General features: G+C 35.5%; 1 protein-coding gene across 1 annotated transcript; it reads left to right on the top strand.

Annotated features, from left to right (window-relative positions):
* Positions 1-1,942: 1,942 nt before the first annotated feature.
* Positions 1,943-22,153, top strand: LOC107864537 (myosin-7). The gene is made up of 41 exons (XM_016710935.2): positions 1,943-2,466; positions 4,094-4,222; positions 5,026-5,169; positions 5,895-6,040; positions 6,120-6,276; positions 6,464-6,522; positions 6,613-6,772; positions 7,550-7,699; positions 7,773-7,909; positions 7,998-8,144; positions 8,235-8,336; positions 8,697-8,754; positions 8,839-8,940; positions 9,301-9,338; positions 9,461-9,587; positions 9,704-9,874; positions 9,959-10,090; positions 10,170-10,279; positions 10,402-10,462; positions 11,023-11,200; positions 11,372-11,577; positions 11,764-11,883; positions 12,180-12,278; positions 13,784-14,080; positions 14,312-14,451; positions 14,975-15,095; positions 15,321-15,460; positions 16,098-16,191; positions 16,294-16,314; positions 16,670-16,771; positions 17,886-18,056; positions 18,241-18,384; positions 19,335-19,517; positions 19,909-20,040; positions 20,119-20,189; positions 20,274-20,373; positions 20,465-20,521; positions 20,762-20,818; positions 21,107-21,187; positions 21,459-21,541; positions 21,735-22,153. Exons 1-41 carry the CDS (start codon positions 2,464-2,466, stop codon positions 21,847-21,849), a joined length of 4,845 nt encoding a protein of 1,614 aa, XP_016566421.2. The 5' UTR covers positions 1,943-2,463; the 3' UTR covers positions 21,850-22,153.
* Positions 22,154-22,524: the final 371 nt, after the last annotated feature.

The raw sequence follows: 22,524 nt of genomic DNA, 5'->3' as shown, positions 1-22,524 counted from the left end.
AGGTGTGAAAAAGAAATACAATAGTGAATATCGAAGAAAAGATCAATAAGAACCATACAATAATTGAAGCAAGAAAGGTATTGGGCAGTAATAAAATTGAATAATAAGACGGTATAAGAGTGACATTATTAATGATGTTTAATAAGAGAAATTATACAACTCTCTTACGAACAATTTACTTATCTTCTATTATAATCCTTGACTTTTATATTTTTTTGCCTAGAGTCATATCCTCGATAAATTGCAGATATGTTACGTCAGGTCTAATCAACTAAAATCAATCAGAATGGTGGGCCCACCTAAATCAGGCCAATTGCCGGCCGTTAGATCTTGAAAGGTAGGGCCCACTAGGGCAGTTGTCAACCGTTAGATCTTGGAAGGTAGGGCCCACTATATTCCCTTTGTAACATAGAGGAGCTTCAACCGTCACCCGTTTCGGCGGGAAAGAAAAAGATCGTTATGACCTTGTGGCCTATGATCCAAAAATACTCTTACTTTTGTAATCAAATTACAGAAATGACATTTTTATCTATTTATTCCTTCAACATAGTTTATTATTTCAAATACTTTTTGGTAATTCACTTTCGATTGATTGGGTTTAAAAAAAGGTAGTACTAAACAATAAACATGCTTGATTGTTTTATTCAATTTTGCCTAAATTCATTTTTGCCTCTTCAATATAGTGAAAAAAAAAATTTCATCACTTCTTTTACTGTAAATATTCTCTCGTTGCTATCTTATTCATCTTCCGTTTATTTACAATTCACAATAATAATATTTATTTTACCATTTTTAATTGCATTGATATGATCCCTTGAACCTCGAGAAGCCGAAATCTTTCAAAAACATTCACTCTATCTCCATGACATAAAAGTAAGACATGTATACACTCTATATTACCTATTGATTAATTTTTCTTTTGAATTTTGAGCTAATGAAAATAATTTTGTTCCAAGTTTTTATACATAATTAATCAAAATACTTTCTACTTAGATAATATTATTGTATAAATTTAATAATATTTTCCATTTGTATCGTCTAAATATATTTATACGATTACAAATGCCTTAAATGTTCACAAAAAATCCATTCGGAAATTCATATTACTGGATTTATACAATTACAAATGCCTCGAAACAAAATGCCAAATTAAATCTATTGTATTTACTGTTGCTCAAAATAAAAACCCACATCTTATTTAAATAAAATTCTCATAATATTTGATCAACTCAAAAATGCTCAAATAATATAGCTTAACTCAGTCTCAAATAAAATCTTCAGAATATTTCATCAGCTCAAATATGATTCTTTTGATAAAAATATACTTAAACCATCTGTTCAAGCATCAATTGTTGTTCAAAAGTACTTTTTAAAATTTTTGGCCAAACATAAATTACTTCTTACTAAAATTACTTTTTCAAAAAAAAACCCTTTTTAAAATAAGCTGATTTTATAAGTTTGACCAAACAAGCTAAGTGAAAATAATATTAAAAAAAAATAAAATTGTGGCAGGTATTCTCAAAAGTTAGTCGAGGTATCCTCGAACTGAGCTGAACATCATAATTATCAAAAGAAAAATAAGGATAACCACAAAGGTAAGAATTCCAATACAAGCCAAGTAATAATACAATATTGCTAAAGATCGATTAATCAGAAATTTTGAGTTCAACTCGAGTGTGTGCCATTGTTATTGTTAGGAAGCTACCCCTGAATTTGGTCGATTTCCAATGCAGTAAGTACTAAGGGCGGAGCCAAGTAGGAAAATCATATTTTATATACATAGATGTCGAATCTCTTTTTAGTTTTTTCGTGCATTTTACTTCTTTATGTTTTGAACCCTCGGTGTACTAAGGACAATTATGTAAATACAGCAAAAAATAAAGGGTATTATGGGAACTAAAAAATTCATTTCTCTCTCTCTCCCCCCTTAGACACATTCGTGTTGTGGATTCTCCCTGCATTTTGACGTGAACAGAAGTAACCAACCTTAGAAACCTCAAAAAACAACCTTAAACAAAACAAAACAAAACATTATACAAACAATCATTGTCATTGTGAAAGAGACAAAAACAAGAACAAGCATTTTACCAAGAAAAGGAAAGGAAAAGGGATTTGCCAAAGGGGGTTGTTTTCTTTTCCTTTTCATTCATAGAAAATATATAGATTGAGAAGAAAAGAAAACAAAAATATATAGTGATTTATTTCATAATTTTATATATACCCCTTGTTATATAAATAAAATTTTCTTTTCTAAACCCTTTCCTATAACATTTTCTTGAATTTTTGTTATACCATTGTGGAGAAGACCAAAGGTTACACCTTTAAAGGAATTTTGGGTGTAGTTTACATAATGAGGTGCATTATGGGTGTTTTTGAGGAAAAAAGATTGATGGTTTTTGTGGGGTTGTGGATTTGAAGGGAAAAGTTGGAGTCTTGATTGGTCTCCATTGAGTTTGTTGAGAAATGGTATGCCATTCTTGTTTTTTTGGTTATTTGAAGAATTTGTTTAGTTTGCATGTTGGGTTTTGCTTAAAGTTTTGAGCTTGTGTTCAAATAGTATAGTTGTGGTTATTTTGACTTTGTTTTGGATTTTTGTATGAGTGTTTTTTGTTATTGGAGGAGCATAGAAAGGTGATGAATTTGTTTTAGCTGAACTAAATTTTTTCTTGCCGTGGAAACAACCTCTTGCAGAAATGCAGTGTAAGGCTACGTATAATAGACCATAGTGGTCCAACCCTTTCCTGGACCCCGCACATAGTGGGAGGTTAGTGCACCAGGCTTCCCTTTGAAACTATGTTGTTTCTTTATAACAAACTGGTGAGATATATTTAAATGCATACATGTGTTCTTAACTCAAAGGTAACGGTGAGGTCTGTGTACAATTACCTTCCCCAGACCCCACTTTGGGTGATGTGTTTTAATAACTTGAGTTTTTAGACGAGATGAGTACATACAAGAAGAATTTCCATGTGTTTGGCTCCTAAACAGCTTAAGCTTATTCGTTTGGAAACGATAACCACATGGGTTTGTAGCTATTATTTAGTTTCATGCATTTTCATGGGAAGGAAATTGAACATACTTTTCAGTAAGTTAATGTTTTTGATAAGAGAGTGGCAGTTAAATAGCTCTCCCCATGAAGGTGTAAAATATTTCTGTAACCTGGCCTTATCCATCTTGTTGATCGTCTAATGAGTACATAAGCAACCGAACTTTCATCAGTCAGAGAAGATTTTTTTTTTATTCACTTTTTACTGTCAACCGTTGCATATTGCACTGCCAAGTTAGAGGTTTTTGAAAGGTAAGAAGCAGCTTTCCCTGAAGTTCCTATTTGGAAACAGAATCCCCCTATCAAGATGAAAATTATCATGGCTAGCGTTAGTCTTTGCTAATTTTTTTTTCTCTTTGCTTAATAATAAACTCTGTATTAGGAAATGGACTGTTTGATAAAGAAATGGACATAGGGATAACTCAACCCTTAAAAGCTAGCTCAAGTAGAAGAGTTGTCCAAGACCATTATAAGAACCCATGTTCCCGTCTCACATAAGATGTGGGACTCTAACATCTCCCCACTCTCTCGACCTGGACATCTGGAGCATGGATAATATAAGATGGGGGACCCAACATCTGAAACAATGGGTTGGGAGGTGACTCTAATACAATGATAAAGAAATGGACCTTGGCCCTAACTCAATCCCAAAAACTAGCTCAAGAGGGAGGGATTGCCTAAGACCGTATAAGGAATCAATGTTCTCATCCCACAAACAATGTGGGACTTCAACACCATTGGACACTCCTTAGTGTCTATAGTGTTTCAGCTTTTAAATCATCAGCATATGTTACTGAGAGTCAAATTGGCATGTTCAAGAGTAAAATATATAGCCGAATTTAGATTCCATGTGTAGTATATATCTGTCGTCTCGTATTCTTCTTTACCTTTTTGATTCCATGTCATGTTCTTGAGTTCTTTTTTCTTATAAATTCTTTTCTATGGTATATACAACAAACTTTCAAGTGCATCATTTTTTTAAAGGCACAAATGATTGAATGATTTTGGTGCTGTGACTGAGACTTTCGCTATTCCAATGTTGTGCAGAGTGTTTCTTCCAGTGTTGTGGTTGGATCTCATGTATGGGTTGAGGATCCTGAGGTAGCTTGGTTAGATGGGCAAGTGGTTAAGATCAATGATGCAGAGATCACAGTTGACTGCACGTCAGGGAAGACAGTAAGTTTTGCTTTAGCATAGACCTTTGACAGGGTTACTATTATTTATGATTTAAGGTTACTTTTTTTCTTATAAACCTGTAAACTTCAGTATTCTGTTTCTTCTGTAATATGTTTGATCCGCATTCTTGGTGCCTGCTGCAAATGCTTAAATGATGATGTAGTTATGTCTTGTTGGTTCTTGTGTACATTCTTCTTATGATTGACATAAACTCATTTTTTGTGCATAATAGCAGCTAACTCGCTAGATAATTATGAAAGTCGGTTAACTAGAAATTCTCTAACTTGTTAGTATTGCCCTTTCTGATATGGTCCTAGCATAATTGTGTATATAATTTGTTGAATCTTCATATTCAATTTTATCTTCCCCTTTCCTTGTCTTGGGGGAATAAATAGTGTCATGGGATTTGAAGCTAGAGGACATAAACTATTGATTGCAGTCAATTTTGATCTCAGAAGAAAAAACTCTGGCCACAGCAAGCAGTATTATTGACAAGATTAGATATGGTTATACTGAGTAAAGGTCTGTTTTTTATGTCGTCGGTATAACTACCGTGGTCTCTTAGTCAATTATGGCTTTTTGGAAAACTTAGAAATTCCCCTTTATGAATTAAAAATAGTGAAGGTTTGAATGTAACAATGATCATAAAGCATGAAGCCGTGCAGATTTTAGTGTTTGCAGCATTCTTGTTAGCAAATTCTATATACTGTCACTTTTTGAAAAAAAAGATCGACAGGATTACATCATTCAATTTTTCTGGAATCTGGATGTGTTTGAAAAATCTCCCTGAATTTCTTTTGTAGGTTACGGCCAATCTATCCAGTGTGTACGCAAAAGATGAGGATGCGCCATCTGGCGGTGTGAATGATATGACAAAACTTTCCTATCTGCATGAACCAGGAGTTTTGCAGAACTTGAGAAGTCGATATGACATGAATGAAATTTATGTAAGCACTTTCAGGACGATTGTTATGCATTTTTTGAACCAAATGTATTTCTAGTTTTCTCTTGATGATTTTTAGGCATTAAGAGGTTGTTTGGTTCATGTTAGTTATGTGACTATATTGTAGTAACTGTTTATGCAGTGGATAATAATGTAAAAATTGAACAGTGAATAATCATGAGAGATTATCGCGCAGTAGAATGTTATGTAGGGATTGTTTAAAACCACATAAGAGACAACAAAACAAGTATGTTCATCACTGCATTGCTAATACAACAACAATAACAACATACCCAGTGTATCCCCACAAAGTGTGGTCTAGAGAGGGTAAAGTGTATGCTATCCACACAACGTCAATAAAGTAGAGAGGCTGTTTCGGATAGACCCCCGGCTCAGGACAAAAATACAGTATAAAAAGACGTAATAAAAACAAACAACAAGACAGAATAACACATCAATAAAGTAATGTATAAGTTTCTGTATAACTTAGTGTGGGTATTATTAATACCAGAAACCAAACGCAACATTAATTATGCAGGGATAGTACAACCAATAACATGCTGTATTAATCATCCGGAGAATATATTTCTAGTTCATCCAACAAAAACTTTATTATTTTATATTGGGATTAAATTTACTAATCTGTTCAACCAAACAACCCCATATGTTTTTTTTCCTTATCTTGAATAAACTGGTTATGAAAGCTAACACGTGATTGGGTGCATTCAGACTTACACTGGGAGCATTTTGATTGCTGTGAACCCCTTCAAGCGATTACCCCATTTATATGTTAAAAGTGTGATGGAACAGTACAAAGGAGTTGCACTTGGGGAGCTGCCCCCTCACCCTTTTGCTATTGCTGATGCTGCTTACAGGCACGATTCATGTTTTTCTGAGTGGCTGTCAAAGTATTAACTTACTACATAATCTTTAACATTATGCTTCTAAATGCAGGCTGATGATTAATGAGAGGATAAGCCAGTCAATTTTGGTAAGTGGAGAGAGTGGAGCGGGCAAGACAGAAAGCACAAAAATGCTTATGCAATATCTTGCATATATGGGAGGACGAGCTGCAGCTGAGGGAAGGAGCGTGGAGCAGCAAGTCCTTGAGGTATGGTTAACACTTGTTAAATTTTCTCTGCCTGACTTTGTTTCGATCAAATTCGGTTATTGGATTCTTGAGATAGCAACTTTCTTGTCCAGATTGACTTTATAAAATCTGGTCAAATATTTCTAGATCAATCACTTCTACATATAAAAAAATATATATGTACATTTTAAACTTTTGCTTTCTTCAGTCCAATCCAGTTTTAGAGGCCTTTGGTAATGCTAAGACGGTCAGAAACAACAACTCAAGGTGAGGAGACAAGAAATTCAGATGCTTATTCCTCTTCATAATGTACATTCTGTTTAACTTATGAATTTTGCTGCACAAACATGTTGGCAGTCGTTTTGGTAAGTTTGTGGAGCTCCAGTTTGATCAAAGGGGAAGGATATCTGGTGCTGCTATCAGAACATATCTGCTGGAACGATCCCGTGTTTGTCAAGTTTCTGATCCTGAGAGAAATTATCACTGCTTTTATTTGCTTTGTGCTGCACCACCTCAGGTAATTTTACTCTCCGTTTATGTTTGGAAATGTTTTCTTCTACAAGTTGGGGAGCACTTTACCTTTATTAGGATTTAGATCGTACTTGATGCTTTTCCCTCCGAATGCAATTTGTCTATCTTCTGATTAAGCGCCATGAATATGTTAACAAAGTAAAGAGAAGTTTTTTCTTTCTTTATTTATTTTTTTTCATTATTTTTGAAGAAGTACAAAGTTAAGCAACATGGATACATCCTTTTGCAGTAATACTAGGTAAAGTTGAATACAATAGAGCTAATCTGGTCTGTCTCTTCACAGAACATTGTGCATAGCGGAAGCTTAGTGCACCTGTCCTTTTTATTAAAAGATTAAACGACGATTAGACGTGTGAGTACTTATCTACTGATTTAAAAAGAATATAGAAATTGGAAGGTGTCTTTGGAAAGTTCCTTTTGTCCCTTTTTTCGCTCCAAAAGCATAAATATCACTGGAGAGAATTGTAAAAAGCCAGTAGATGTTACCACTGAGTATGACTGTAGATGCCGTAATAGTAGGTGCTGTGGTCTAGTTTTTTCAATTTAAGCACTTGTTGCTGATGCCACTACTGCCATTAAGACCAGAGAATATTCTTGTGTGAACATATTCCATAACGATATGTTTAGAGCTAATTAAATAAATAAACGTGACTCCTCTTTAACCATATAAGCATCTGGATGAGCCATCACATATTTCAACAGTTTAGGATCATGCCGTTCTAAGTTGGAGCTACTGGTTTTCTTTCCTTCTCTTTTCTTGCAGGATGTTAAAAAATATAAAGTAGGGAACCCAAGGACATTTCATTATCTGAACCAATCAAACTTTTTTGAACTACCTGGAGTGGATGAGTCAGAGGAATACCTGGCAACAAGGAGGGCCATGGAGATTGTTGGGATCAGTCATGACGAGCAGGTATTAGCATCATTACATTCTCTGATACATGGGTTACTTCATGAGAGTCTCTAGTTTTAATATTCAACTGCAGGATGCTATTTTTAGGGTAGTGGCTGCAATTCTTCACTTGGGAAACATTGAATTTGCGAAGGGAATAGAAACTGATGCTTCAGAACCTAAGGATGACAAGTCTCGGTTCCATCTAAAGACTGCTGCTGAACTATTTATGTAAGTAGTTTCTTCTAATTTATTGTCTCCAAATATCCTTGTGTTTTTATTTTTTGTAAAAAGTTCATTTTGGTGAAATCTTGTTAAGGTGTGATGAGAAATCCCTTGAGGAGTCCATGTGCAAACGTGTCATGGTAACTCGTGATGAGACCATTACAAAGTCCCTTGATCCAGAAGCTGCAGCTCTCAGTAGAGATGCTTTAGCTAAGATAGTTTACTCAAGATTGTTTGACTGGTTAGTTGAGTTCTGGGTGATTAAGTTTTATTGCTTGTTTAGTTGTACCAAACGTAATTGATCCAAGACAAACGTTGTATTATTGTTCAGGATAGTGAACAAGATCAATAACTCTATTGGCCAAGATCCTGATTCAACTCTTTCAATTGGTGTTCTAGATATCTATGGATTTGAGAGTTTCAAGACAAACAGGTGCTTAACCGGTATGCTTTTGTATTCATCATTCACAGAGGTTAACTTCTTGCAGAGTGCTGGGTGAAAGTTCTGTTCTGCCAATGTGGATTTTGGAATTGAATGTTCATTATCCTCTCTGATTCAACTTAAACATATTTTGTTTCTCTATGAACATCTGTCTCTATACCGGATTTATCTTGGATATGGTTTATTATGCCTGCTATAATACTGCTGTCTGTACACACATTCTGCTTCTTAAACGACTTAAAGTGTTGAGTTCACATTTAGTTGAATAGCCTTGTCAGTATTCGTGCTAGTTTATTCAATTTGTTTTTTGGTGCTCTTTCTTTGGTTATGATATTGATTTCTTCGATGCAGTTTTGAGCAATTCTGCATTAATTTGACCAATGAAAAACTGCAGCAACATTTCAACCAGGTTTGTGTGGTCATTCATTTGATAGTCCCATAGCTAAGAAATGTTAATATAAATACTAAAAACTTTTATTGTTCCCCTTGCCAGCACGTTTTCAAGATGGAGCAAGAAGAGTATACCAAGGAGGAAATTGACTGGAGTTACATAGAGTTCATTGATAACCAAGATATTCTTGATCTCATAGAAAAGGTGATGTAGATCATGAATATATTTTATCCCCGTCTTTTACTTTTCTCTAATTAATGTGTAGAGTAAGATTTATTGGCAGAAAATGGCAAGAGCATGTACAAGTGTAAAGAGACAGAGTTCTATAAAAAGTAGATCTTTCTACCAAATATATCAAATCATCAATGCATTTCAAATTGTCTTATGCTGATAACATTACTATTTGATTCAGTTCTTTCCTTCACGGATATTCTGGTAAAAAAGGAAAAAAAATATGTCCTTGTATCATCAATTTTTTCTGTTATGTTACAGATTTTCAATTTTACTGATATGTTTTGGTTCCATTTTACCATGTTTATGTTCTGAATACTTCGTTTCTTTCAGAAACCTGGTGGGATCATTGCTCTTCTTGATGAGGCTTGGTATACTGACATTTCAAATCTTTAATTTACTCTAGTTTTTCATTGTCTTGGTAATATTATCAAAATCATCCACAAACCTCATTGTTTGTGGTATTGACTATTCGTTGTGGCTCTTCTGACAGCATGTTCCCAAGATCAACACATGAGACCTTCGCTGAAAAGCTATATCAGACGTACAAAGATCATAAGCGGTTCAGCAAGCCAAAGTTGTCTCGGACTGATTTTACTGTTTGCCACTATGCTGGTGATGTATGTATGAAAACTAGTTCTTCAAGATATCTATTAAATCACAGAATAAGGGTTAAGCAGAATCTTCCAAGAAAAGCAAGTGTTGCTCAATGTTGTTTTGACTTCTTTCATGCCAGGTCACATACCAAACTGAGTTCTTTTTGGATAAGAACAAGGATTATGTAGTTCCAGAGCACCAAGCAACACTTATTGCTTCAAATTGCCACTTTGTTTCTGGCTTGTTTCCACCTTTACCTGAAGATTCTTCTAAACAGACCAAGTTCTCCTCTATTGGTGCTCGATTTAAAGTATGTTTTCTTCTTTCCTTTGATTAATTTGTTTGTAATCATTGCTTCATGCCGCTGAAATATCTTACCCTGTACCTGATATAGCAACAATTGCAATCATTGCTTGAGACACTTAATGCCACAGAGCCTCATTATGTTCGTTGCGTGAAGCCAAATAATCATTTGAAGCCTGAAATTTTTGAGAATCAAAATGTACTCCAGCAGCTACGTTGTGGGGTAAGCTTTAATAACTCTGTCAATTACAAACTATACTGTCTCTGCAAAATTGGGTGCTTCACAACTAAATCTTTTCTAGGGAGTTCTGGAGGCTATTCGGATCAGTTGTGCTGGCTTTCCTACTCGAAAACCATTTGATGAATTTCTGAGTCGGTTTAAGGTCCTTGCTCCGGAGGTTCTAAACGGAAGGTATTATTTGCATTAATCATTATCAAAATTCAAATAATTTTCAAGGTTTCTATCCATTTAGAAATTTTCTCGCCATGTTTTCTTTATCTTTCCTTCACTCATGTTAGTCTTCTCATTGATAGTATTGACGAGGTTGCTGCTTGCCAGAGACTTTTAGAGAAATCTCGTCTCAAAGGTTATCAGGTACTGGTTATCGTTCTTCTGGTAGTGGTCAATCATAAGGGTTAAATCATTGAGAATTATCTATTAAAGAGAGATTATGTTTATGTGATGAATACTGCAGCAATAAATCTAGAAACAATCAGTAAAATATCCCCCTATTCTCCTTTCCTTTAGGAAAAAGATTAGAAATAAATTACCTACCTAAAATAATATCGAATCTCTCTAATCTAGAAATAAACAAAATCAGGATTTCTAGTCTAGAAACAGTTTATTAGTCCAGAATTTTGGATCTTCGAGATCCTGTCCCAAGAATTAGGACAATTCAAAATCATGCTTATTCTTTCTGCTCCGAAAGTTCAGTGCCTTTTTTTGTTTTAATTGGAGTATTTGGTCATTTAGTTGCTGCAATTTAGTGGAGGACATTGTTGAGGATCTTGTGGGAAACCTGTAATCTAGGTTTCGTACTTTCTTGTTGCATCATTGTTCACATTTGCATCATCTGGTTTTATGATCATTTCTATTGCATTTTATAATTTTTACTTTCCAGTTGATGCATTCAATCTGACATTATATAATTGCAGGTTGGTAAAACAAAAGTTTTTCTTAGAGCTGGTCAAATGGCAGAATTAGACACTCGCCGAAATGAGGTCCTTGGCAGGTCTGCTTGCATAATCCAGGCAAAAGTTCGCGCATTTTACGCTCGCAACAAATTTGTGTTGTTACGAGTTTCGGCAATCCGAATCCAATCTGTTTGTAGGGGTATGAACCTGTTTGATTTCTATACAAGTTATATCAGCACATGCCAATAAAAAGCTAGATCTGCATCCTGGGCCTTGTGCACATCATCTGTGACACTGGGATTTGGTTTCCTTCAATTCAATAATGCTTCTAAAAATATGTTTGATAATTTTATTTATGATAACTACACAGGCCAGCTTGAACGGGCTCTCTATGAGTGCATGAGGAGGGAAGCTGCCAGTCTGAGGATCCAAAAAGAGGCACGCAAGTACAATGCCAGGAGATCTTATGGATTGCTGTGTGTTTCATCTGTTTCCATTCAAGCAGGACTGCGTGGCATGGCTGCTCGAAAGGAGCTTCAATTCAGAAAGCGAAAAAATGCAGCTATCATTATCCAAGTAAAGAGGCATTTTCTAGTTTCTACTGGCTTTTCTGAATTTCACATGCCATTTTAGCGTCAGTTTATGATCCTGATCTGGTTCAGCATAATGATAATCAGAACTCAAGTAACTAATCTATTTTACATGTTGTAATTGACACTTAGCTTGCTGTAGTTTTTCTTACCTTGATTATGTTGGTTCTAGAGTGATGGGCGGAGATACGTGAAACGCCGGCATTATAGGAAGATGAAAAAAGCAGCAGTTGTGTTACAATGTGCATGGAGAGCTAAATTGGCCCGTAGAGAACTACGGAAGCTAAAGATGGTCAGAATTTCTTTCAGTTGGCCTTTATTGGTCACAAAATTTTATGTACGACATGCTAGTTTATTGTGCCCCTTGATCTGTGTAATTGTACTTGTCATTATTCTCCAGTATGAAGTTATAACAGAAAAACAACTAGTTCTGAATCATTCAATGAAAAGATTGTGACTGTGTCAATGTTGATTAAATGAATATCCATTTCTTTTGCTTGAATTGCTGAATGCAGGTTCGGTATTTCACATGCTGGAGTTCAAACTTGATAAATCCATTAAATGTCTTTATTTTCTTTTCTGCTTCAGGCAGCGAAAGAAAAGGGAGCTCTCCAAGAAGCCAAAAGTAAGCTGGAAAAGGAAGTTGAAGAGCTGACACAAAGACTAGAGGTGGAGAAGCGCATGAGGGTAAATATTTTTATTTTAACTTTCAAGATGACTACCAGTACAATAATCTGTAATTAGGTTCTAACAGGTTCTTTAACTATAATTTCTTCCTTTCAATTCATTTTGAAGAAAATAAGTTCATCTCGTATCTGTTCAGTCCATTTTTCTGCACATTTACTGCGAGTTACATGTCCTAAACTTGACAATGGAGACATATATCCAATTGTATTCCTAGACTTTAGGAATTGAAAATAAATTTCTATCGACTGGAACTTTAGAGAATGGGGATTAATTGGTCTCTTTTGTCTGCCCAAGAAAATGGGGATTTTTTCTAATATTACCTAGGCATATCAAAGATAAAAGCACACTAGAGACTTTTGATGAACAAATGTTTACTCCCAGATTCTCACTCGGAATTGAAACTACTTGTTGAAATGCTGTACCTTAAGGATCACCTTTCTTCAAAAGAAGAAAGCTCATAGCTTCGTTTAGGAATGCACAGATCTAATGCATGTTAAGAACATGCATGGGACATGTATTAGTACAAGTACATAAAACTTAGCTTTGCTGAATGATTCTCTTGAAAAAAAGATTTTCTGAAGAGAATGACCAATTTGGAAATGATAAAGAGGCTAGTTTATTATGTGGAAAAATTGTTGACAGTTAGTGGAAAACTAGTGGTTAATCCTATAGTAGGCATTGCTAGTTGAAATGGTGTAAGGTGCTTACTTTTTAATCATGATATACAGGTTTCTGTTTGCAACCTAATGTTGACTTATATGCATGCTATTTCGACATGATGTGCTACAATGTTTAAGCACAATGCTAAACTTTTTCATTGTGCATCTTTTCCAGTACCCTATTAGATCTATGGCATAATTTATTTCTCCCCTATAACTAACAATGATGTCTAACCTTTTTCGGGAAATTCTTCGGTTAGGATTTATATGATTAGGACTCTGAAACTCCGCAAATATTTCTTGTTGAAACAGAATATTTTAGTGAATTAGTGATCGACTATCATAGTGCTCAACTTCTGAATCAAGAGAAAGGATATACATGTTTTTGCTTATGATGCATACATAGTTGAATTGTTGATGAAAATTAGACGTGATGGATATCTGTACCTTGGTATACCTGTTTTTCTGCAGAATTAAACATAGAACAGATACCGCGATCTGGATTCAAATTATAAGTAAATGGTGATTCATGTCGTCAAACATGCTTTCTTTTTGTTGCCTTCTAGTTGTAGTTGATTAATTAAACAACTAACCCTCAATTTGGAAGTAGTTGGGCTCGGTTATTTGGATCCTATACGCCCATTCTGATCTATTCGGAGTTTATATAGACCGAGTATCAATGCATATCACATTGGAAATGTGCATGCCTTATAATTTCACTATGAAGTGTTCATTGTTGGACCAAGGTAAAGCAAGCATTGAAAATAAGCAGCAAACAAATGTGATTCTATTTTGTATTGGCATCTTGTTTCTATACCAGTAACTTACAGAAACTATATTATATAGGGCAAGCTTGAGGAAGCTAAAACCCAGGAAACAATGAAGTTACAGTCTGCAGTGGACGAGATGAGTCTTCAGCTTCAAGAAACTAAAGAGCTGCTCAAGAAGGAACGTGAGGCTGCCAGAAAGGGCTTGGAAAGCGGATCCGTTATACAAGAGGCCCAGGTTATAGATCAGGGGCCTCTCACAAAGGAATGTGTGACCAAGACAAAGGTCGTGGAACAAGGATCTGCTATACAAGAGGTCAAGGTTATAGATCAGGTGCAGGTCAACAAGCTTACAGCTGAAACCGAACAGCTTAAGGTTAGGATGTGGGATTTATCCGTGTTGCATAATGGATATTGGATACTCTATTTGAAGTTCAAAAAGTACATGAAGTAATCCTGACATGGAAAAGTTTTCTGCTGTTTCAAATTTGTCTTTTGATCCACTGTTTTCTTATTCAAGATTATATTCATAGTTACAGCGTCTGATGCATAATTTTCATAATTCAGTTGTCGAATGGCTTTTAATATCTTATTAAGTTTGTTGCAGGTTCTTGTTTACTCATTAGAAAAGGAAATTGATGAAAAAGATAAAAAATATGAGGAGACAGTCAGAGAAAGTAAGGAGCGACTGAAGCAAGTTCTGGAGGCCGAGTCTAAGATAAGTCAGTTGAAGGATACCATAAAAAGGTAATGAAATTTTACATATGTCAGTTTCTTTGTTTGAAACCGTCTTTCCATACTTGTACTACCTTTATATGGTTTAGTATTTACCTGGATTATCCATCATAGTTTGTCGTACGCTGAAAGACAATTAAGATTTCAATCCATCATAGTTGAATGATCTAACAACATCTATGCCTCAGTCCCAAATAAATTGGGGAGTTGAATGGTCTAAGTTTAATATTTTCAATACATTATTTACCTTCTAATATTATTTTATTCTGCCGAAATAACTGCATACACCTCCTAGCAAATTTGTGGTTCAATTGTTTCAATCAACCTTAGGTTCCCCTTTGAATTGAATCTAATTTGTATTTGGACCAAAATTGCATTTTGATCTCTACTGAATACAGATCCTCTCATAACTTTTGCAATTGCCGGTATTTTACTGTCAATACAGCTCTAAGTAAGTTCTGCAGTTGAATCTCACATCAATTTAAATCCTTATTTTCCCTAATTTTTTCATTCGATACTGTTGGGACAACCACAGTTCTAAAGAGCTGCTACTGAAGGATCCTGAGGCTGCCACAAAGTTGTTGGAAGAAGTCGAGTTCCGGGCTGCAGATCAGGAGATGTCGGGCAAACTTACAGCTGAAAATGAGCAGCTCAAGGTGACGATGTTAGTTTAAATTGTGATCTGCTACTTAATAGATACTCTTCTTGAATTTCAATCAATACCCGATGGAATTTTGGTCTTCTTGCTGCTTCTAACTTTTTTATCCTGTTAACTTTTTTCTTGCATCGGATTAGTACTCTAGGATTGCAGTATATGATGCGTGATTATCATATTTCAGTTATCGAATTAGCGTTTAACATGTTTATCATATATGTTGCAGGTTCTTGTTAATTCATTGGAAAAGAAAATTGATGAAACACAGAAAAAATATGAGGAAGCAAGCAAATTAAGTGAGGAGCGACTGCAGCAAGCTCTGGACGCAGAGGCCAAGATAATTGAGTTGAAGCTTAACATGCAAAGGTTGAAAAGTTTTACATATATGGCTTGGTTTCTTCAGCAGTGCTGGCCTCTTATCTTATTTATTCTTTTAAAATATGGTTTTGCATGTCGTTTAGATATGCTAGCCGTTTGTCTTAAGCTGAAATTCAATATTTTATCGACATACCCATACCCATGTCACAACATGTGGATCAAGCTTGAAAAAACCTTGTTAGATCAATCAGTTGTTAAGTTTATATTGGTAACTAGAGTCATTTTCGTGAAGAACCAGATCATGGATTACCTCTGGACCTGCATTGAATACCAAAGCCCGATTTAATTGTTGTTCACGATATCAACCCAGTCAGTCTTCTTGAGAGGCTTTTTAGCTTGTGAAAATTGAACTTTTTGGGTAAAAGTTCAAATTCCAGTTCAATCTAGTCAAATCCGTTCGACGAAATATGTCAAAGTAGATAATGAATCCATGTTTATTGATTCGGTATGTTCTCCGATTTCTTTTATATCTTCTTCTTTTAGAGCAAAGTTTGAACAGATGAGCAAGTTGAAATCCGGGATTCTACAATATTGCTTGTATTTGTACAAGTTAAAATCTGGGATTATTTATCATGTGAAATTAGTTAGCTTGAATGTCTTGTTTAACTTTGCATGTGTATCTCAGGCTTGAAGAGAAACTTTCCGATATAGAAGACCAGCAGATTCTTCGACAGCAAGCGTTACATTTACCTACTGGAAGAGCTTCAAGCCGTTTTTCAGTAAAAACTCTGCCTCTGATGTCATAGAAACACCAATCTTTTTTTCATAGCTTTCTTGAGCACGTTGTAACTTTTTTTTTTTTTTCTGTTTTCCTACTGCAGCCTACTGAAAACGGTCATCATGTAAGTGAAGGATTCACCTATTTAGTGCTTTGTTATATACTCCCCCTATCCCAACTTGTATGATACTCTTGTCATGTTATAACATCCCAAAACGTGACAACTTTCATTATTTTCACGAATTCAAATTCATTTAAGTATTCAAGTTTTAAATATTGAGATGATATTTTCTCATTCAGCTAACATTTCAACTATTACTCCAATGTTTTCTTCGACTATCACTAGTACAACATATAAGTTAAATTAACATCTTAAAACACCGTGTACACTCAATTACAGTCTCATAAACTGGGATGGAGGGAGTGACAGTCATGTTTATGCTTTGCATAACGTCGGTAATAACATTATATATGTACAGGAACCACTGGCTGCAATTCCATCAAGAAAGTTTGGTACTGGAGCACAAGCAAAATTGATTGGTACAGAGTCTATGAGGAGGTCCACTGCTGAAAGGCAGCGGGTATGTACCTAGGAAGTGATCAAATATTTTTCAAACAGATTTTCTTTTCTGTTTGACATCTTTCTCTAGTTTAGTACTTTTTGAGAAATATATCGGACAAGATATCTAAAAATTAGAGTTCCTAAAAACATCTTTTACAAGGCTTGTGGTTTGAACTCTATTGAATAACTGAGATTCACAGATTACGAGCTGATGACTTAGTCAAAGTCCTCTTTCCTGAAAGAAAAACCAGGATTAAACATTATCTTCGATTCAATGAGAAGTCGGGAAAAGAGAGGACCAATTGAATTCCTTTTCTGTGATGTTGCTAAGAGGTTGATACAGTTTACCTTTTTTTTCCTTTTCTGGTGGGGGATGGGTCCAAATCCTTCCAATTTTATATTCCTTTATGATCCCTTGTATACTTCCTTGTTCATTGGCTATTTCTTGGATAAAAACAATCAACGTGTAATGGCAGCTAAAGAAATGAACAAATAAAGAGTGCAGACACACTCAGAACTTCTCTTGATGCATCTTGAAAATTACCTTCCTTGCAATTTTTCTTTTTCATCAGAAGTTATGGTATACCTAAAAAAAGCTGGCAAGTCTTCTGCGGAAGATAGTATCAGAAGGACATAGATGCGTAAAAATGTTTATCAATGGAGTTCCCTTTTAGTCCTAAACCCTGGGTAGAATGCTTTTTTAATTATTTTTTGATAACGAGAAATCCGTTTGTAGCCAACTTTAGGACCAACCGCAACCTTGGAAACTCAGGGATGATGGGGTTGCCCTCTAACCTTCTCCACTTAAACAGTAAGCTTAGATAGCTTAGTGTTGGTCTCGAACTTGTGACCTAAGCTTCAAATTCCTGTACCTTTGCCAAGTGAGCTAAGCCCTGGGGACCGGGTAAAATGATTTTATGTGTGTATGCAATGCTTAAAGATGAAGTTGTATATATACTGTTTCCCATGAATACAAAAAACATTGAGTTATTTTTCTAATTTCGTGCTACTTAGTTTTTGAGAAGTTTTATTCACACAGGTATTATACATCAGCGCGGGAAATATTCCTCCATTTTCCTGTGAATGAATGTGGTGGTGCTGTGGCTAATATCCTCTTTAACATTATGTTGCAGGAGAGTGTGGATATCCTTATCAAATGTGTCAGTCAAGATCTAGGGTTCAGTGAAGGGAAACCAGTGGCAGCATTTACCATATACAAATGCCTACTTCATTGGAATTCGTTTGAAGCAGATAAAACTAATGTATTTGATCGTCTTATTCAGATGATTGGTTCTTCGATAGAGGTAACTTTCAATATCACGTCGAAAATCAGTGGTCATGCTGTATCTATTCGTACGAGTTCATGATAACATCAGTGAAATACACACTAGCCTGTATTGTACTGCTATGTCATAAATGCATCATTTTGAAAATGCTGTCTCTCTAACTCATGATATACACGCATGCTCGTTTTATATCAATTTTCAGGATGAGACAAACAATAATCACATGGCTTATTGGTTGTCCAATAGTGCAACATTGTTGTTTTTGCTTCAGCATACGCTGAAAACTGCTGATTCAGCTCCAAAAAAACCGCCCCAACCAACATCATTTTTTGGTAGAATGCGGCAGGTATTTAGATTCTTACTTCATCTCTATTGTTAAATGTGGCCCTTAAACTGTTGAATTAAAGTTTGTGCGTGCGCCCTCTTATTTTATCTAACCTAAACTGAGTGACATAAGATTACTGAAAGACACTATCATATTTGAAGTAGTTGAATGTATCTTTTGCGGTATTACTTTGTGTATTTGAAAGCACTTCTATTGAAAGTTTCTACAGTTATTCTTTGAATTCCCTGTTATTTTACTTAACAAAATTGGACGTATCTCTGATGCTACTGTTAATGTTGAAGATTTGAGGGAGGAAGAGAGATAATAGAGAGAGCTAACTGTATCAACATGTGTGGATATATTATTTGAAAAGCAGAACTGATTAGGAACATAATATACAAAATTACAGTGGTGCATTTATTGCACTGTTTAACTTATGTATTAGTTTGTGTTCGGTCCTTGACTTTCGAACACGTCCATCAAACTCATAAGGGTGAAACCACTTGAGGTTGGAAGAGGAAGTGAATTATATGCAACACCGCACTAGTAAGCGGAAATAACTTTTATAAGGTTCTACAATGATGAAGATTCTAATGGAGAGGAAGGAGTAAGGAGAACAAGTCATATTGATTCCATCTTGGTTAGTATGAAAATACAACATACACTAATATATAGGTGTGATACGCTACTTAAGATACACTCACATTTATTTCACCATTGACTTACTTATTAGGTTGCAACCTGTTGGTGTTGTCCTTACTTTCTAATAGTTTGTGTACTTGTATCCTGCAAATTTCCAAGCAAGACCATGTAAATGTTACTTGTTTACAGTTTCATTGGCTTGACATTAGTAAGTATCTCTGTATAAAACACTAGTAGCCTAGAATGAGGAATATGCAGTTACTCAAAACAGACTTCCAGCAGATTTATTCAGAAAATATATTGATAAAGTGATTGTACTTCTTTTCTAGAGTTTCCGGTCTTCATCTGCCAACATTGCAATTGGTGGTCTCGACACTGTACAACAGGTTGAGGCAAAGCAGCCAGCTTTACTTTTTAAGCTACAGCTCAGTGCTTATGTCGAAAAGATTTATGGAATTATTCGAGATAACTGGAAAAGGGACTTGTCTTCACTACTGACTTCATGTATCGAGGTAAATCGCGATGTTTTCTAGAAGTTCTATGACAATGTATGTATGGACTCTGAACAATATGAATGACAACATTCGGTGCTTGTTTATAAAAAAATATCTCTCGAGTAAGTTCTCTTCTCAAACTGCACTTCTCGGCTCTCGCTAGCTCACAAGGATTCGTTGGGCTCCTGTACCGTTTAATAACTCACTGCACCATATTCACTGTTGCTTTGATTAGGATTCTGGTTTATCTTGATTCCATGGCCTTTTCAGAACATGTGTATTGGATCTCAAAATTGTGATAAACTGCTGTGCTTCCAACTAATTCATATTTTGACTCAAAAGGATTATGGTCTTTGTACTTCAGATATTCAAACTTCTAATTATACTTGTACTTTCCCATCTTAATTAGGCATCACAAACATCAAAAGGCGGCTCGTCGCAATCACCACGGAAGTCTGTCGATGGTCCTTCCCCATCCACTCCCTGGGATGGCGTAATTGAGAGCTTAAACGGGCTTCTCAGTACACTGAAAGAAAAATATGTATGTTTTCATTGTTGGAAATAGTGGGATGTGCTAATATTATTATAAACTAATGAGTGGACTTACGAATATTTTCAGGTTCATCCAGTTTTCATCCAGAAAATTCTAAACCAGATATTCTCTTACATAAATGTTCAGCTTTTCAATAGGTACATTTTTCCGTACCTCATAGCAGGACTTAGCTAGAAAGTCATAGATACTCTAATTACCATATTACTTAAATATCATTGCAGCCTTCTCCTTCAAAGAGAGTTCTGTACATTCAGCAACGGGGAGTATGTAAAAGCTGGATTGCAAGAAATAGAACATTGGTGCGGCAAGGTGAAAGAAGAGGTACTCTATCATTAGAACTGTAACGGTACATTGCTAGTAAATAGTAGGTATGATGAACTGCATTTACATATGTTTAACTTTTCCTTCGCAGTACATTGGTTCTTCTTTGGATGAACTAAAGCATGCGAGGCAGGCAGTAGGATTTTTGGTATGTTTCTCCTCTTTGAACGGGCAAAGTATATCTCTCAATATGAATCTTTTTTTTCTTTTTTGGAAAATGTTACTCTGCTTCGTTGGCTAATAATGTTCTTCTTAAGTCCAAGTATGATTTTGCGGAAGCGCTTTCTGTTGCAAGTAACACCACATTTATGGACATTTAACTCCCAATTTGAGATTATCACCTGACCTCTACGATATACTTTGCCCTGTCTAAATAGCTCCTTTACAGGTTATTAATCATAAGTCAAGACTTACATTGGAAGATCTAACAGCTGATCTCTGCCCCGTAAGTTCATCTTCATTGTCTTCTTACTTGTACTTAATTTAGAGATTTCAAATATTGATAATACATGGCAGTTCATACTCCTTTAGTTATTTGAGTACTAGCACGAAGCATCCTATCGGAGAGCTGTGAAGTGTATATAGATCGATAGGGACTTAAATGAATTATATCCAGAGTTAAGATGGTGTTTTGAAGTTTATCTTCATGTTACAATATGCGCCCTTGCCATTCCTGCTGTAGCATTTGTGCATCTTTCACTGATAGTCTTTTTCGTTGGGATCATGTTTTCAGATTCTTAGTACTCAACAGTTGTATCGGATATGTACACTTTACTGGGATGAAGATTTTAATACTCAAGGTGTATCCCCAGATGTGAGTCCTCCTTTCTTCAGCTGCTTCTATTTTATTTCACTGAATGTCTTAAATTAATTGTGTATATAAGAAATGCTTCTTCGAGATGATCTGCTAGTCAACTAATGTACATCGATATAAGATATTGGTTACATCCTCCAACTGTTTTTCTGATTATTTTCTTCTATCGAGGATGCTGAACTTTAGCTTTAATTAATGATTCTCTCTCTCAATGGCAAAGCTTAACTCAACTTTACTGCATTCGCTTCCTAAACCATGCTGCTCGGAACAGGTCATTTCCAGTTTTAAGGATCAATCAAAAGAAGACGCGAATGATGCAGATAAGAACCACTTTATATTGGATGATAGTTCCAGGTACGTCACTAATCCCATTTTCTGTCAAAATCTATGTTGCTCGGACTCTTCAAAAATAGCGACAGGTGGTTGTCAGATCCTCCAAGAGTAACGCATTTTTGGAGGATACAACAACATTTTTTGAGAGTCCGAGCAACATAGGTCAAATGACATAGATCCTGTTCTATCATTCATCTATCTGCTTCCAATGCAGCATCCCTATCTCCGTCGAGGACATTAGCAGTTCCCTCAAGGATGTTGATTTTACCGGTGTAAAACCTGCAAACGAACTGCTTCAACACGCAGCCTTCCAATTTTTACGTGAATAAGGCTGAGGTTTGTCTAGCAGGAAGTAAGTGCATGCATGCATGTTTGTTGGAAGGACGCCGTTCAAGTTCCCACGCCATGAATATCAATCAACTATTGTACATCCATATCAACCAATTCATTTCATTTTCCCTCGAGACGCGTCTTTTCCTTATACTGTAACATCCAATGCCCCTTGTAAAGTTGCTCAAATGTAGTCTTCTTGTAAAATTGTAGGTCTAGTTTAGATAGGAGAAGGGGGATAAGGGAAGAAGTTTTCCAACTTAGAGCTTGTAAAGTTCTATTTAGTCTTTATTCTTCTTTATTTGTCTCATTTTTGTCCATTTTTTTTTAGAGTTTTCATTAGCTATAGATTCTTTGTAACAAAGGACTAAATGGAGTACAATATTATTGTAAGAGCAAAATGGCCAATTCAGTGCCCCCTAAGCATAAAGGTGTCCGTTTCTCTAAAAAATTTTCGTATCGATTTTCTTATTATCCTGTTATTGCTTATGTCTTTATTTGGGTCGAGGATCTTTCGGGAACATCATCTCTACTTGACAACGTAGAGATAAGATCTGTGCACACACCACCATTCACCACCCTACCCAGGCTCCACTTGTGGGGTTATACCGGATATGTTGTTGTTGTGACATTTTTCATCTTCTTTTAGCTTCAGGTTCTATAATCTTGTATTC

The sequence above is a fragment of the Capsicum annuum genome, chromosome 3, assembly GCF_002878395.1.
Source record: "Capsicum annuum cultivar UCD-10X-F1 chromosome 3, UCD10Xv1.1, whole genome shotgun sequence".
Taxonomy (NCBI): Eukaryota; Viridiplantae; Streptophyta; class Magnoliopsida; order Solanales; family Solanaceae; genus Capsicum; species Capsicum annuum.
This window is presented reverse-complemented; position numbering and strand designations above follow the sequence as displayed.

Coding starts and splice junctions, on each gene's coding strand:
- LOC107864537 (XM_016710935.2), top strand. Junction 7,910..7,997: donor ACTGCTGCTGAACTATTTAT/GTAAGTAGTTTC, acceptor AATCTTGTTAAG/GTGTGATGAGAAATCCCTTG. Junction 14,452..14,974: donor TTGAAGGATACCATAAAAAG/GTAATGAAATTT, acceptor GGACAACCACAG/TTCTAAAGAGCTGCTACTGA.